At 43.9% G+C, this 18,002-nt stretch overlaps 1 protein-coding gene across 2 annotated transcripts; it reads left to right on the forward strand.

The window, feature by feature from the left end:
• Positions 1-9,339: 9,339 nt before the first annotated feature.
• Positions 9,340-17,963, forward strand: LOC115325007. Of its 2 annotated transcripts, none has more exons than XM_029985703.3 (8): positions 9,340-9,603; positions 9,691-9,839; positions 11,512-11,797; positions 11,885-12,120; positions 12,363-12,541; positions 15,607-15,698; positions 15,770-15,959; positions 17,558-17,963. In XM_029985703.3, exons 1-8 carry the CDS (start codon positions 9,468-9,470, stop codon positions 17,952-17,954), a joined length of 1,665 nt encoding a protein of 554 aa, XP_029841563.2. In that variant the 5' UTR covers positions 9,340-9,467; the 3' UTR covers positions 17,955-17,963. The 2 variants fall into 2 exon arrangements, with proteins under 2 accessions (XP_029841563.2, XP_040075832.1); XM_040219898.1 differs by having other exon boundaries at positions 9,371-9,597; positions 9,688-9,839.
• The last annotated feature ends 39 nt before the right edge of the window (positions 17,964-18,002 follow it).

An 18,002-nucleotide genomic window follows, 5' to 3' on the forward strand; every position in this document is an offset into this window, starting at 1 on the left:
GATAAAGACGCCAGGCTAGCAGTGGTACTGTACCGCACTGGCTATATTTTTCATCTGCAGCATGTAGGTAATGTTGCCATACTCTGGGTGACTATAACCTCAAGCTGTCTAAACATCTAACGACTAATTTGGTTCGGTTTCTATGGCACGGGCTGACTGATTGATCTTGCATACTGTTGCCGAGTTGAGAATGCAAAGCAAAATTAAACATATTTGTTCTGCTGTTCCCGTTTTGCCAGAATTTCTACTGGTGACCAGTCTTTTTTTGGTGGTTTTTAATGCAAATATGCTAAAGTAAATTCACTTTTTCATTTTTTTTTTAAACAAATGACAATCATTTTTTTTTTTTTTTTTTTTTTTTTTGCACAAAATACAGGGTCGGCCCCGATCTGAGGTAGAGTTATGAGCTGGTTTGCATTGGTGGGACCAGTAATTAAACCACGTACCGAACTAACAAAATACAAAGCTGAACTCGACCTGAACCACAATAATAACTGGATCGACATGCTGGGATAATCCCATTCCTAAAGTATTAAAATGATCCTGATCAGCACTGTTGCTGAGAGTGTGGCGTGATTTTGTAACTCCTAGGATGTTCATTGATTAGTATGTTCATACAGGGCATTTCACCCATGACTGAAACTAATTAAAAAAAAACATGAAATAAAAAAATTATTCCTTTCACCTCTTCCGTCGTAAACCGGAGACACGACAAAATAAGAAAAAAAAACGGACAAAACAACAAGCCTTATCTCGTTTTTTAGACTTGTAGGTTGTTTTGTCCGTTTTTTTTTTTTAATTTATTTATTCTTTATTTTGCCGTGTCTCCTGTTTACGTTGGAAGTTATTCACCAGCTCGCCTGTACTTTTACCCTTTCTCAGCAACTATAATACATCTTCTCTGGGAATGCAGAGCCACTGTACGCTCAAGGCGGTCATCGACCCAAAACTTTCGTAGAATGGACGCGACCAGGGGGCGACATACAGCACAGGAAGATTGTGCTGGACTTGTTCGAGAAGCCGACTTCCGGCACTGTTTTTAAACATTTCATCCTCATCGTATTCCCCATCTCTCACCCCTCATCTTCCCCACAAATGACGTAAGGTCGAGGTGGTGGAAAAATCATTAAAATACGTCTTAAACAAAACAAATCCTTCCACCTAACGTCGACCGTAGTGGACGTCGGCGTACAGATAAAAAGTAATGGGGGGAGCAAGTGATCTGCTTCTCGTGCAGGGGTTGCGGTGACGTCAGAACGATGCCGACGATGCCGAGTTCCGAGTGGCTTTGATTGAAAGGATAGTGGGTAGACATCAATGCTAGATGCCTTGATGTCTACCCACTTTTTTTTCCAATCGGCCAACACTAATTTGGCGTTCTAACATCGCAACCCCTGCGCGAGAAGCGCAACCAAGCTAAGGTGCTATCAAAGAAAAAACGGTTAAAGTGCAGGCGAGCTGGTGGATATTTACCATGATGGAACTTAACCCGAGACTGGGGTAGAAACAGAAACTTAAAAGTAGAAGGGACAGAGACAAGTGAAGAAGAGAATGTCTCAAAACGTTCTCTTCTTCACTTGTCTTTGTCCCTTCTACTTTTAAGTTTCTGTTTGTTCCCCAGTCTCGGGTTAAGTTCCATCATGGTGCTATCAAATAGCGAGTTTGTTTCACGGCACTCGTGCCCACGCGTGCCCATTCGCAGCGTGGAACGGGTTCGTTTCGGCCGGCACTCCACGAGTGGTTGCACTCTCCGAGTTCGTTTCAGCGCTGACACAGCTGACACCCCACGCGTGCATGCACTTGCTGCACCGAGAAAATCGGGAGTGCGCCAAAATGCAATCCTGTCATGCCTCGCTCCGGTGGGGCCGGCGAGGAGCGGGAGCAGACGACGAGGGTTCGTCTGCTACGATGTGTCGCGGAACCGAACGGAAAAAAAAGTAGATTTTCTGATAGAAATCGCGTCCTGCGGGCAACGAAATCAAACACGAGCTTGAATTGTGAGCGTCTGCTATTTCACGAAGGAAGCAATTGACAACCCGTGATTTATTTGCAGGTTTTAAATCGCTCTGTTGCCGCACAAACGCTGAAATATACCAGTGTGTAAAGAAATGCTCAGAACAAACGCAACAGCGGCCCCCGAGATGTCTATCACCATCCATGTGCGGGTGAAAAATTTAACATTTGTCCACAAAACTCCCCCGGCAGAAACCTCTGACTGCCAAATAAGCATCAGAGAAAGCTAAAGGTGGAGACTTTACCCGAGGATTGGGCAACATCACCATGTTTAACATTTACCTACGTCAGCTAACTTGCCCCATCGTATTTTGTTCGAGAAAGCTCTCGTTCTCGACGCCCTCACCAAGGCTAATATCTAATCCACCTATAATGACGATCCAAATCGAAAGTCCCAGTTTTGCTGGATATTCCAACAGGCTAGTTTTAAGCCGTACCCTTTCAGTGGTTCACGAATAATACCATGCTCAAACAGATCAAGCTTCTGCTCGGACAGCATCATCAGTTTTCAGTGTAAACGGTTATAAGAATTGAAAGATCGCAACCAGCTGCTTTGTAGACAGCTGGTTGCGGAAATTTACGCCGTCTGTAATCATCTCTACGGAAGCCTAGCTGCTTGAAGGTTCGTAGATAAACGTTGGTAGCGACTGCATTCTCGCATTCCCACGCATCACTCCGAACAGAAAGGCGCTAGTTTCGGTTTGAAGTCCGTACTTTTTCTACAACATAGATGGCGGCAGCGTCAGTCTTCTGCACTCGGTGCATTTGGCGAGTTCGTTTGAGTCTAGGGGTGTCGCGAACCGGTCGTGGTTCGAGTTCGGCCAGGTTCGACTTTTTCAAACTTTTAGTGGAAAGTTCGACGAACCTTGTATTGAGGTTCGACTCGTGTGCGCATGCACGACAGGCTGACCAGTTGGCTTCGGATTGGATGGTAATGGCTAAGAGATGAATTAAGTGGAGCGCTGATTGGCTATTTCAGTCAATACAGCACTAAAAATTAAGTTATTAACTTCTTCAGTGATTAAAATTAGTTTCTTTTAATTGCAGCTGTTCACAAAATAAAATAACCCCTTGCATAAAAAAAGATTCTCCAAACCTAGACATGCTTGTATTAAGGACTGGCCACACTGTCCATAGCATAAAGTCGAACCGGTCGAATCTGGTGAAAAGGTCGAAGGTTCGTCGAACCGGTTCGACTCAGTCGAACCCCGGAAGTTCGACCAAAAAATCTGGTTCGACAAAAGTTCGCGACACCCCTATTTGAGTCCAGTTTTCCGTGCAACACTCTGTGAGTGCGATGCATTCTGGGAGAGAACTCGAACCGTGCCAGTGCGTGTGAAACGAACTCGCTAAAAGTCGTTCATTCCAGGGAGGTTGGTTGTTGCTGCTCCATTGTTTGTTTGGTTACTTTGGGGTGGAGGGAAGGGGGAAGCCAAGAGAGGTGTGGGACTACAAATTGTGCAAACAAAAAAAAGTAAAAAATGAATCTTGATGGCGAGTGTTCATTTTAGTAGTTGCCTCACCGGCGGATAGAGAGCGCTAAAACACTCGGCGCTATTAGGTTGCTTCAATTTGGTTGGTTTCGGTTTGAACGCGTGCATGCGGTTATGTTGCTGTTTTACATGGTTTTTGTTTAATTTGGTGATACAATTATTTTGCTTGTAGCACAGAACCTATGAAGCAGTGACATTGAGCCACTTTGAGGATTACAAGGCATTTTTTAGCCTAAATTGCGGTCTTTTTTACGAACTCCTTTGATGTAGCAAATTATGGTCGGTTGCGAAACGCCCGACTAATGCGCAGGGAAGATTACCATCCTCTACGGCCGTACCCGATGACACTAGCTTCGAGAAAATACAACTAATGAAGAGACTAACACGGAAATGTAAAGAAGCATATCGACAGCTTGATTAGCATTGTGCTGAATCGAGCAGAACAGATGAACTTGCGAGTTTACTACTCACTGTTTGGTTTTCGTGGGAACCCAAACTTTAGTGAACCTCGCGGACTGAAAAAGTGTCGTGTAATGACGTAGATAATTTATATAAACAAGCAGTGCCGTCTCGGCCTCTTTTTTTTAAATTTAGTACTCGAGAATATTTTGACAGGCCGAGTAGGAAATTTCATCAGCCCTCCTAAAGTACAGGGTGTCACAAATGAGAATTTACACGGTCTTTTTTACCGCAAAAATAAACTAGGCATCGCCGAACGCTCATTCTCCGCCCAAAGGTAGCGCTAGAGGTCACAACCAGATGCCAAAGTTTCAGCCCGATCCGATGACTTAATCAAAAGTTATAAGTGATTTTCTGAAAAATTTCAATGGGAAGATGGCGGCCGACGGAGTTTTCAAACACATGGAGCTCTATGACACCAGAAACCGAAAACGGACAAAAATCGGCTCAATTTTCCCATTGAAATTTTCAGAAAATCACTTATAACTTTTGATTAAGTTATCGGATCGGGCTGAAACTTTGGCATCTGGTTGTGACCTCTAGCGCTACCTTTGGGCGCAGAATGAGCTTTCGGCGATGCCTAGTTTATTTTTGCGGTAAAAAAGACCGTGTAAATTCTCATTTGTGACACCCTGTACTCATAAGCAGCATTTCGCGATATTTGCCCTAGGAAATAAATTATTCTTATGTCATTTGCTTACTCAAGATATTATGCAAGTGACTGACCCGTGAAATTAAATCTGGCATTTGTCTTCCGTAAAATTGGCCAAACTAAATTAAAGGGCGAAAGAGAAATAGCTCGGAAAGTTTGGCTGAATTCTAGCGCTAGGCACCGGCCACTTCACGGGCTTGTGTGAACAAACATTTATTTGTTTGAACAGATTCGCGTTGTAAATTTCGGCGTCGCCAAGGACCAAAAGTAAACCTCTATCTGCCATCGACAGCCCTAGACAAAAAAAAAAAAAAAAAAATAAAATAAAAAATAAAATGCAGACATTTTTTTTCCCGGCGGCAAATGTTGCTGACCCCAGATACCAACGTTGCCAGATACTAACAGAAGTTAAAACAACGTACGCAAAAAAAAAAAAAAAAAAAAAAAAAACGTTGTTATTATTGCGCATGCGCCGAATCGAAATCGCGTTTAAATTTCAAAATAAAAATGACGTGTTTTTTTTTTTTTTTTTTTTTTGTTCACGCGATTCTAAAACTTGCTACTGTGAAGTTGTCTGTGGCAGTTACACAGGAAGCTTGAACTTTAGAAATGTGTGAAACGAACTCGCTATAATATATATAAATAAAGTTCAAGCTTATATAATTACAAGTATGTACCAACAAGCTCAACTCTTAACCGTTACTAAGTCCCAACCTTTTTGTTAAAATAAATGGACCTCTTGGCGAATATGTGCTGCCACCTAGACACGCGACTGGGTTCGAGGCTACGTGGCGAGAAAACAACGCGCGCACAAGGCCTCTCCCACCCGTTCCACACCCGAAGCGTCAGCTACATCCCGTTCACCCATTGAGGCGCTGTGACCTAGATATGGCTCCCCCAAACTCGCCTTTGTCCCCATCGTGGGTGATCTTCCGCCCCGAAGTCGACACAACGAAACCATCTTCCCTCTCTGCTCGGCCAGAAGGAAGAGAGAGAGGGTACAGGAACCATTTACTCTCGAACCGAGGTTTCTACAAAAGGTCCATTAAGTAAATTGATCTGGTTATCTAAAGATAATTAATAAATCACTTAATTGACTGTCGAAATGGTAGCCAGCATGGTATAAATTTCTTAAACTTCAGAAGTAAACCGACCAACCAAATGTTTACACTGCAAAAAAGAAAAAAAAAAGATTGAGAACTTCATGCAGATGTAGGTGTAATATTATGAACAAACAAATCGCCTGATGTTGAAGTGCCCATATTTCTATCCTCCGATAAAATACAAGTGAATCGTTCGTTTTCCATTTCCTCCGCGAGTTTCCTCACATAATCAACATGAACTGTTTTCGATATATTATGAATAAAAATGATACTTCATTAAATACATATAGCCTTCTTGCGCTGACTATTTTTGACGCCTTCCGATCCTGAATGCGCGATATAAATATACGCGCTTCTTATGTAAACCTCAGTTGTCATAAGGACCTTTGAACCTTCGTGATGTCTTAGTCGCCGAGTAGACGTATCGGACTACAGTTGCCGAAGTAAGTTAAGAAAGCGCGGTGAAACGCGGCGAAAAACACGAATAATGCACTAATACAACGCATCCGCCAAGGCGCGGAGGGGGGAGCGGAAAAACAGTTGGAGCAACCTAATGGCTACCGGGTCACGTAATTCCAAGATGGCAGCGCCCACGCGAGGGAGTAAGAACGAAGGGCGAGGGTAAGACGGGCCGGGGAGGTTGAAGCAGACGGAACGCTGAAGAAGAGAGGGGGAAACCTCCTCCTCTCTTTAGCGCAGGGGGGTAAAGGTGGGTGAGGAGGGGTGGCAAATCCCGTGCGCCGACATCCTGGGTCCCGAGTGAACGAACGTAAAAGAGAGCGACAGAACACGAGAGAAAGAAAGCAACGTTGCCATGGTAACGCGAAGAGTGAAAACTCTTAGCAATATAAACAGCGATAATTTAACGTTGTAAACTAAATTATGAGCTATTCTAACGCTTATAAAAAGCAATAAACTCATTACGCTGCATTAACTTCCCTTCTGTCGAAATCTGGTGGTTGCGCAGTTTCGTATTCCTCAACCGCGGCCAGCCGCGCCCCACTGGCGAAGCCGGGTATATGGTTTAGTTTAGCGTTAACGCGAGGCCGTACATCTGCGCGCTTTTCAAAAAGAAAGCTTCGAAAGGAACGTGAATATCTTTCCACCGGTAAGTTCGTGAATTGTTGAAGTTCACGAAACTGCTCTGATGATGTAACCGTGTTTCGGACCCAGAAGGTCTGCCTGCATGATCCGCCGCTTGCGGCAGCCAGAATGTATGGGAAAATGGCGGACCTTTTCCTCTAGAGTTAGTATGTATGATCTCTATGCTTTAGCGCTCCGTCCGCTTCCTCCTCCCCGGCCCGTCTTACCCTTGCCCTTCGTTCTCAGGTTGAAACCGTTGCAACGGACTATAGATACTAAGCGATCTGGCAAGGGATATTTATAGCCTCACTTTCTTCTCAGTGCGGAGTGCGTATAGTTTTCACATTTAAATATTCTAAGCTTAAATGGTAAAACAAAATGGCTAGGTGGCGTAAGCTACCGCCCGATTCAAAGGGCTCACCTGAATTCATCCATGTTAAGGTGGTTGAATTCATAGAGTTATTATAATGTACGCTAGAGGTTCAAGTGGCGCTAGTGTGCTGACGCAAATTGATAGCATCTTCGATCAACTCGCACCGGAATCGCCCTGAAACCAGCACAGTGCACAGCGCTCCTCGGTCGTGCAGCGCGATGCCGGTGCAACATCGAGGACAAACCAGACAAACTGCGCCGCGCCGGTGCACCGCGGCGAGCTCCACCTTGCGTCACTTCGCGTTTTGTTCGTTTATTTTGCGTAAATCAGCGCACGGTGCCCGTCTGCTGTCAATTTCTTCTATTTATTTACTCGCGGATTTGACGGTCCCACAGAAATAAACATCGTGGACGTGATTGTCGATGGGGTCACGAAGCGGGTGACAAGTCCACATGTATATGTTGGCCATCATTATTAGTTCAAGAAAACGAAACACCAGATAATAGCCGTACCTCGCTGTCATCGAAACGCCTCGCGCCGCTTTCCACGAAGTTCGTGCTTTTCGGGCGCTCCTTGCCACCGCAGCAGTCGCCAGTAATCGCGGCGATGGTGAGAAGCTCGTCGTCTCGCCGTCAGAAGACCCGAGGAAATCATCTAGTGCAGCTGCGAGGCGTGTTCGTTTTTGCAAGATCGCCATCTCGATAGTCTGCGCGTCTGCTACTCCCGCCATCTTCTCGATTCCCGCTCCTGGCCGCAAGGTCTGATGGGACTGCCCCCCGGCGCACCGCCAATTTTCTTGGTGCGCGTTGGGGCAACGAAAAGCCGCACCGGGGGGGTGCGCTTCGTTGATCGAGGACGTACGGTGCGCACCGGTGCACTTGATCGAAGATGAAGGGGCGCACCTCAGTGCCCCGGTGCGCACCGGTGCGGATGATCGAGGATGCTATGAAGCAGACAGCAACCAGTCGAAAATTGACTTCCGGTAATGCATTTCTATGGGAAAAAGTGAGTGCATTTTCTCTCTGCGCTCGATCATAAGAGCAAATATCCCGAATAATTCATACGTACTAGGTAGCTTGGAACATTTCTCAGTCAGGCCGACGAAACAATTGGTCAGTTACGGTGTTTTTCTTTCAAATTCATCGCATTAAAAAGGGTGCTAAAACATCTTCGTACATGTATTTATGTGCACTGTCGGACACTGTTAGCGCGAACACGACGTCGGCGCTTTTAAGCGTGGGGGATGTATACGTGCCAAACGAACGAAGAACATCTGGAAATTAAGAAAGACGGCAAGAACTACGCAGTAACACCGGATCAGTAACTACACGTGCATATACGATCAAAATTAATTGAAGGCCACGTAATCTATTCCTATTTTAAATAAGTAAGTACCGTTTTATTCTTTCTGCTCTGGGCGAAGCTGCTTGTTCTACGTTCAAAATATCACTCGCACGCTCGAAATCGTTGAGAACAAGTGCCCGATAAAAGCTAACCGGCAGAGAAAACAATACGAAGAGACAACTTTTATAGCCCACGGACTTTATTCTCTACGTTTTGAATGTTTTTATCCGCTCATGCACGACGGGTTCATTTTTATATAGTGGCAGGACTGGCATATTATCAATATATAAGCGTCACCGGATTGCTTTCCTTTCTATTTAATTTTGCTTCGAATCGTCGCTTGTTTTTACACACCTGCTGCGGAACACATGTTTGGGACTGAAATGTAGCGAAGTTAAACATCGGTCACTGATGAAGAAAAATGCGCTAACTAAAGCAATTACACTTTTACAGTGTTAATCAAGGTACATACTATTCGGTACGACCCAAATAACCAAAGTGTTCCGTGTTATTTTCCGGCGAAGAGACAAAATGCACGCGCGTTTTCCCATAAGAATACACAGGAAGACTGGAAAAGCAGACTGGTTGCTGTCTGCTTCAATTTGCGTCACGGAAGTCGCATAGACACTAGCGCCAGTTGAACCTCTAGCGTACATTATAATAACTCTATGGTTGAATTAGCCACCATAGTTGAATGACTAAATGTAAATATTAAAATATTATTATTTGCAATTTTCAAATACATGAATTAGTAAACCTAAACTAGTCAGTTTTAATATAACTAGCACATTGCTTTGCTAATTTGTGTCCTGATATCACGTGACAGAATTGGTTTAAAAATGGCCGCGCTCATTCATCATTCAGCTCGCCTGCCACTCGGAGACAAAAGTAGAATAAGGTCTCGTTTGCAGTCTTTTCCGCGGTATCGAATACTGCCAGTATGAGAAATGAGTCTTCATACCACATGCAGTGGTTTAGAGGCGGGGAAAATAAACGACGCTCTATCGACTGGATGCGCGTGCGATGTGAAGCACGAGTACCAGTCCTTGATCGACAGTTTTCTAGAAGGACGAACGCCAGCAGGTATCCACTTTTTCATTTGAATAGATGAGTATTTCATGTCGAGAAACCTTATGTTGACGTGCGTGTTAATTGTTCCGCTTGTTTCAGGCGACGAAAAGTCAACTTTAATTCTCCTTACCTTGCTTCACGTCACATCAGAAGCTGCGGTGAAAAGTTTGCGTTCTCGGAAAATATGTCCCGCGCTCTTAGAAATTGTGAAGAACATAGGTCGTCAATGCCAAATCGTTCAAATTACGGTACGGTCAAGTATACATGTGTCTTTTATATCTGTCATGTTGCGTCGTCTAACGCAGTGTTTTCATGGCGTTAAGTCTGACATAAACTAAGCTATAGATAGAGAGGTATAGACAGATATACCGTAGTGCCTGCCAACAGCCGAGTGTCCTGGGAAACAATGTACTGCTTTTTAAGAACACAAATATTCACATAAAATTGGACCAACGCGCTCACCATAACTTTAATTAAAGCAAAAATGCCTTTGTTAGTCAACGAGGCATTGGAGACGTGTCATTTATGCAGGTGGCCGGCGCATCAGGACCAAAAGTGTCCCAGCACTGGGAGGTCCAACGATATAATACGTAAAACCTCAGCACCATCAACAACTCTGCGCAATCGACAGAACCACGCGCTACTTGGTGCAGGAAATACATGTCTTGCAATTCCTCTATCACCGAGACAGGAGCTTTTGTCACCTTAATTAGTAAATTTAACATTCCAAGTTACCTTGAACGGTGGTAACTTGAAATCATAGAAGGACTGAAACTATATTCTACCTTTGATTACAAATCTGGGCTTATGTCGGACGTACGCATCAAACCAGAATTTTTATTTACTTCCATCTATGGCACTGGCACAAAAGTGAGAAAATGCCATTGGCCAAATATGGGTTTGACTGTCTTTGCAAACACATCTGGCCAGTCACAAGCTGCAAATAATGCCCTAGCTGTGGTGACTGGCAAAAAACATAAACTGGAATTGGTTACTGTTTGAATGTCGATAAAGCGAATATTTCTACCAAAAGGTAATGATGTATTTTAGATAGCAGGAAGTTATGCCCGTGCCGCATGGGCAACTCAAATGCCATTTACAACGAATGACATTCGTGTGATCGACAAATCGGCTCGCGATCTGTCGCGCGTGGAACGCCCCACGCTCGGAGTGTCGTTCAAATGTCATTCGTTGTAAATGGCATTCGAGTTGCCCGTGTGGTACAGGTATCAGTCAGCCCTAGTGGACGTCTTGTAACTCCTCTGTAGACGAGAAATTTAGCCAGTGCAGTACCACTGATAGCCTGCTGTCTTTAACGTTGTAGGAATTCTCTCGCTGCTCTCCGTCTTAGAGAATGACACAATGCACTGGTTTAACAACGCATAGTCGTTTATTGACCGTCATCTACTGCATCACACAGTAGCGGCTCGCAACCGCATGCTGGTGCGATGCTCTTCCAGGTTGAAACAGTCATGGGTGGGGATTGAACCCGGGATCCCTGGGTTCTGCGGCGTAAGCTTTAATTCTACATGCTCCGAGCTGCGGTGCGTTAACACGCTTGTCCACCGATCACCCATTGTTAGGAACCTTGGTGACTGAAAGGGCAGCTTATAAAATATTCGGGCCATGACCATACTTAAGAGTTGTATAAACTAACACAGTATGTGCCTACTGGCGTGTTCAGTGCCTCTTTTTGATTAAGTTTTCAGCTGTCCGACACCACATTTCCTTGGTTTGGTCACAGACACAAATATAATCAGAGGTTTGGATTCCAGCTTCGAAACAGTTTTTTTTGGCCGGTTTTCTTATTTTATTTAATTGGAGCAATTTACTACTCACTTACGATAAATACATTGTAATACGTGAGGATATAAAGACTAATGGGGGTATTTTTTTTGTTTCTCTTTTTTATTGTCTTAGCTCAAGGTACATCTGGCGACACCGGACAACTTCATACGCCACAGTTGCATGCTTACCTTGAGCTCGCTTGCTACGCTTAATGAATCCATACAGAGTAAGGTCTTCAGATTCCTCGACGAAGAGGTGACTAGATTTGACACTCTTCTACAAGAAGAACGAGACCGGTACTACAAGTTGATAAGTTTCATGTTGAGTCAGCAGTCGAGAAGCAGCCATCCTCAGCATGGGCAAGAACCCTCTTGTCCTTCCCTCGAATCATGTGAACCTCAACGGGATGACGACAATGGTACAGAACTTTTACCCCCATAAAATGCCTAGGAAATGAGACATGCTTATGACTTCGAACATGACAGACCTCCTTGTTGTATTTCAGGGTTAACCCCAAGGCTTGAAAACACAGTGAGAAAATGGTGGTCTGCTGTTCATACCAAACGTGAAGATAGGAGCCTGAATGTTTGTTCATGCTCTCTACTAAAGATGTGGTACAATATCTTGAAACACTGTCCCAACGTTGTCACTTTTGATGATTGTTCTGTTGACTGCCTACTGGCAGTGTCGACCGGTGAATGTGCCATTTTGAGCAACCTTGCCCTGGAGATATTAGATGAGGCAAGTATTCTTAAGGCAAACTATACTGTGAGTAAGCTTTGCGATTATGATAAAGCAAGTTTTATGGCCAGTACATAGTATTATCAAATGTAACCCACACCTATCTTCAGTTTTAAACATTTTGCCATATATGAGTGAAAACACTGATAAATATTGCAACGAGCACAAGTGCTTGTGTGTGGCATAAAATGTTAATTACCAAAGGGTAATGTAATTAATACTAATGATCATTATGTTTCCAGGGACTTTGCTCGCTCACTATGGAAGCAGACCTCACTAGAACTGCGAGCTGGATCCCCCTGCTCTCTGCCAAGCTCACCGAAGCTTTGTGTAAAGGGTGGCTTCAGAGACTTCCCTATAGAAATGACACCTGTGGATTTGGTGGGATTCTGAGGGAACCAATTGTCAGTGCTACGAAAAGGTTGGATGCCTCACCTATTCCACCTGCTTTTGAAAACACAAACTGAACGTTCCTTGCAAAAACTACATTTTGCACAGAAGACAATGAGAGCACTAATTCATCGGTCACTATTGCCAAGGGCATATTCAGCATTCAGGATAATACCTTCCATAACATTTTGTACGTCTTCAGACTTGGGTACTTGTAACTTGCTCAAGCCATAGCCGCACTGTTCATGAACAAAGCCTGTGGATCTGCTTTCCCACGGAGCATGGGGATAGCAGACAGAAAAATGACAGCGATATACGGGCCAGAGATAACGTCTTTGCGCAAAAATGCTATCTGCTCGGATCACATTTTTTATGGAGGATCATGTTCTCGACTTTGTGATTTGCTGCATTTTTTTAAGCAGACCGCGATGATCGGTTGTATGTGTGTTCTGCAGGAAAGTAGATGTAAGGGCCTTGCTCAGAAGTACTGCGTCTATTACTCGAGCAAATACGGTACATACTTTCAGTTCTAAATGTTTTACAAAGTTTTGGAGCACTTGCTCTGCCAAAAAAAAACTTGCAATTTTGGCTCTCAATAGTTTGTTTTATATCAGCTGAATTACTGCACCACTGCCCCGTACATTCACATAGCTAAAATGGCTGCCTTTCTGACATGAGCCTCCAAAGAAGCCTTTGGCTTTGGTCACATGAATGTAGAGCTTGTGACTTGGAGGTGGGCTGCATGTTTTTTTTGGCAATGCAATAAAACAAAGTATATACTCTAAAGCCTACTGACAATGTTTACCCTAGTGTAGCTGGAATGTAGGCAATATATAAGTGAAACAAGCTAACAGATTGACTGCTCCATCTGTTCAATCATTACACTTGTCTGTTGTCATTTAACACTGTTATCCTTTCCAGTAATGACATACTAGCTAGCACAACTGTGCGCTCCTCTATGGTGTAAGATTTATGTTGATGCTCAGGTTTTGTAGGCCCCAATTTTCATTAAAAAATGATGTGGGTATTATAATTCAGAATCTAATCATTCTAATCACAGTGTGCAGCTTAGGTAGACATCCTGGCAGTAAGCAGTTAGTAGTAATTGCTTTCCTGCATGACGCAGACAAAAGTATTGTTCATAATTTCGAAAATGATATGTATGTGTTTTACCCCAACTTGTAAAGAGGTCTGGGTTGCACAAATCTTAGGTGTGTACCAAGAAATTATTCTAATACAGTTTTCAGTCCTCTGTTGTCTATTGTTTTGCTACCTTAAAAAAGCACTGACACATCAAAATTATTATTTTTTTTAAATATCTGAAACAATTGAAAACGATGCCGGGACATTACACTCAAAATTCAAAACTTGTGAATTCAGTATTTGTGAAGTAAAAAAAAACAATTTACACCTGCCGAATTTGAAGTTCCCGCACGATCTGCACCAGTGCGATGACGTCAAATATTGCGGAGCCCTGCGAGTCGACTTTCTTTCACGTTTCCTTGCTCTAAACCGTCGTTGCCACCACAACCCGAAGCGAGGAGGTGAGGAGCAGGAGAGAAGGGCGCCGGCGGATTGGGAACATCCGGTTTGATTCCGTGCGTCAGGCGCCGCCAAGTTTTCCGAGGGAGAATACAAATCCAGGAGGTGACGTCACACCGGACTCAAGAGTTTTCGAATCATGTTTTACGACTGCCATTATTAAATGTTAGAGAAATGTTGCCTGCAAAGCTTCTAAATTTCATGATTTTTGACCTCACAAATAAAAAAAAGCGAGGAGGTCAGAAGTGGGAGAGAAAAACGCCAAAAATAAAAAGGCGCGCGTGCGCGTAAAGAAATTTTTTTTTTTGCGATGCGGTATTTTTTGCGTGTTTATGACTACAACTTGCATTGTTTTAGACAATTAAAAAAAAAATACAACCTTTGGGGTGTCAGTGCCCCTTTAAGACCATATGCAACTTGATACCATTATTGCATTTATTAAAGGGATACTTCAACAATATTTGAAATATTACCGTCGTGTTTAAAAATAGGTTGAATATGATCAACAATATCCGTAAATGACAATCGCACGTTTGTATTTTGAGCCTGGTGGCTGTATTTTTCGTTATAAACGGCCCACTCTGGCAAGCGCTCGAAGGCCCAGCGGAGACCACGTGACATCCAACGCAATCGTGACGTAGGTCGTCTCAAGACGAGCAAAGCTACGGCGAGGCTGACGTCGAGAGAATGGCCTAGTCTTTCCAGCCACCGAAGCGGCTGCTTTTGTACGAATTTTGAGCGACGGGTTAATCTTCTATAATCTTGTAAAGGGACAATAGCGACTTCTGCTACCCACAAAAGGCATTCCCGGGAAGAGGGGAGTTCCTCGTTCCCCTCTTCTTTCGTCGTGGCCGGAGACGAGACAACCTCCGTCACTAGCTGTCAAGGTTCCTAGACGAGCATTACAAACGAGGCGTTAGACCAGGTGCTCTTTGCTAATCGTTTAATTCGTTTTAAAATTACTTTTCAAGACTTTTTTAACAAAATATTGGTATGTTCGATGTAATACTGCTCCTTTGAACACATATAGACCAAAAAATGAGCGCCGAAATTTCGTTGTAGTATCCCTTTAAAGAATGGGCAGTGCCCTGTATATAGGCCTTGCAGCTACAGCTAGCCTCCAATTCACACATTACACCATTCAAAAACATTTCATTTGCTCTTTCCATGCATGTTTCTGCAGTCACTTCATCCTGGTTTGTCACTAGCACAAGTACTACGCTCCATCTCACAAATGCCTTCTGTGCAGGAAGGGGCAGACATGCGAGCCTAGCTCAGCCGAATGCTTTTGTTTGTACAAGGACTCGCGCATACAAGGAACTTTCCAGAGCAACACTTGTGCCCATATCTTTGTCAGCACTGCAGATATTTGTTAGGTAGAATATAGTAGATTGCCTTGCCAGTGTGAATTTTGGTGCATTGCCTCATTGACGGGACATGGTACCTCAAAGTTTTTTCTATTCGTGGAGGCCACAAAATAAAAATGACACCTGAAGCCCTGGGAACAGTGAACTGCCGTACGAAAAGTCTGTAACTGCATTTTTCTCCAACCAGAAAGGAAGAGGCCTTTGTTGTGGGGGACAGTAGAATGCTTCGACGTGCCTTGCTTATCACCTTAAAAGCGTCTGTGGCCCGCATTTACCAAGGTGAGTTCAAAAGCAGACTGAGCACGTCCGCCATGTCGTTGAACCTCGCCTACACTGTTCCTATCTTACAGGAGAGTTGGAAGTGGTCACAGATATACATTCTAAGGCATTTGCCTGGGTTTCCTCCAAGTCGTCTTCAGTGGCACCGAGATTGACAGTGGAGGATTGCTTGGTCAGAACTTTCATAGACCAAGATGACCAACTGACAGAGTGCCTTCTCATGGAGCTCCTACTTCACCTTAAACTCCCAGGGCCTATGAGGTTTGTCTCATGCTTTGTTCAGTATGGTACCATGTGTACCGTGGAGTTCCTTAATACACCATAATCTCTGAAACTGATAGTTTAAAGCATGCAACACCGTTCATAAGCACGGAATAGTTTTTCTGCATGAATACTCTCAACTTTTGAGCACCGTAAAATCCCGTTGAAACGTCTACCCATGGTGAGGAGATAAATGGCAAAAAAAATATTGAATGGGCAATCAATGTGGATGGGACAGCAAAATTTGATTGAAAATGAGCGATAAACACCGGGGCGTCCGCTATAAACTACATGACACAGGTAGTGATCCCGCAGGTCGCGGACACGGCAGGCCTGGGTTTCATAGTGTGATGATGCCAAATGTCGGGAAAAATAAACTGTTATTTGTGTTGAGGAAATGCTTTTATGAATAAGGTAGTAACTAGTATTAATATGTTTAGTGAACTAGTTTTTTTTAGCCCCCTGTTGAAACCTGGCTTTTAATTAATTACTGTTATAATAGGAGTGATTGAGAAACCATAAATATTCTGCAAAAAGCACTGATTGTTGCAAGAAGACTACACACACTTAAGACTGGCATAAAATAAGGTACCAAGTTATGTGGGGCTCCGAAACTGATTTGACTCAACATGGGCTCCAGGACCACTTGCAGCTTCTACAAGTGACGTAGCGGAGCTAGTGTATCGGCAGAATACTTACTATAAAATACCGAGCGTCCGCCCATTCTACAATGAGTGCCCACCCCTTGATTTTGCAAAATTAAAAAAATACACAAAGAACATATCTTTGCATATTGTTGACCTAAGAAGCGCCCATCCTCCAATTTTACATGATTATCTCCCAATTTTTAGTGGGCGCTTGCTCGGGATATTACGGTAGTGGTTTTCTAGTCTTCTTTTACATTATGAAACAATCTGGCACTAATGTTACTTCTCTTGTGTTGTATACTTATTCATTTTCCATAATCAATAATATTACAGTGCTCTTCCTGCAATTAGATAGCGTGAAAGTTGCCACTTTTTGGGGACACCTCCCCGCAACCGATATTATAACCAGAATAAGTGACCATAAACTGGGCCATCTGTATTTCTATGATGCAGCTGTCCAAATCTGGCTACTGACATGAAACTTTGAAACCTCCTTGGAAGCAAACTACTCCATTTAACTTCCATCAGTTGATCAAAACAAAAATAAAATTGGGCAGAGACACTAAAAATTGCTTACGTCTAGGAATGCAAAAGCATTCCTACAAGCAGCGTGCCACGTCTTCCTTTTTCACATGGCGCTCCAGTGGTGACACCACGCTCCACCAATGCGCAGGCGCGGCGAACCCCACCGGCTTCCGTGACGAAGCATCTGCGTTGCTGTGCTTTACTTTGCGTTTTATTTCTGAGGCGCGTGCTTGATGACATATTGGTGTGACCATCTTTCGGGCTTAACGCGGCTGCTTCTTTTTCGCGTAATGGGACGAGGTTTTTGCCTTAAAAAAAAAAGAGCCACATGTCACAAATATTTAGCACTAGGCTCCTCCACGTGCATTACTGTGCGGGCGAGCTACTTGAGCTTGAACGTTCCATTCTCAATTCTTTCCATTGCAGAGACGAATCCTCTCCAAGAGAACGAGTTGGGGTGCTTAATCCCCACCTCCTGTTCCTCCACTTTCTGACCTCTCTCGGAAACGACCACACAACGCTCGTCGACCTGGTCACATCAGACGAGACTTGTGCCTTGCTCTACTTTGTTCGCTACCTCAAGCTGGTGTTATCCGATTGGGACGCATTCCTTGCAAGCCACAAGTGCTTTGAAAACAGCATCCGAACAAACGAGTTTCCTGCTGAAGACGCGACAGCCGTCACCGACAGAACCATGGCCGTGCTCATCAGGTTAAGGATGAAGCTCGAGAGGATGTCCCAGAAAGGACTGGTGCCCTTTAATGTCGGTCCATTGCTTCGGTTAATTGAAAGATGCGAGAGCTTGTATGAAGAAGCAAGCTAAACCTGTTGGCGTACTGTCCATTTTTGACTTCACAAAAACTGCAAGGAC

This window comes from Ixodes scapularis, unplaced genomic scaffold (genome assembly GCF_016920785.2).
Source record: "Ixodes scapularis isolate PalLabHiFi unplaced genomic scaffold, ASM1692078v2 PGA_scaffold1__304_contigs__length_218370807, whole genome shotgun sequence".
Taxonomy (NCBI): Eukaryota; Metazoa; Arthropoda; class Arachnida; order Ixodida; family Ixodidae; genus Ixodes; species Ixodes scapularis.

Coding starts and splice junctions, on each gene's coding strand:
- LOC115325007 (XM_029985703.3), top strand. CDS start 9,468: ATGAGTCTTCATACCACATGCAGTGGTTTAGAGGCGGGGAAAATAAAC. Junction 11,798..11,884: donor TCAACGGGATGACGACAATG/GTACAGAACTTT, acceptor GTTGTATTTCAG/GGTTAACCCCAAGGCTTGAA. Junction 15,699..15,769: donor TGTGGCCCGCATTTACCAAG/GTGAGTTCAAAA, acceptor CCTATCTTACAG/GAGAGTTGGAAGTGGTCACA.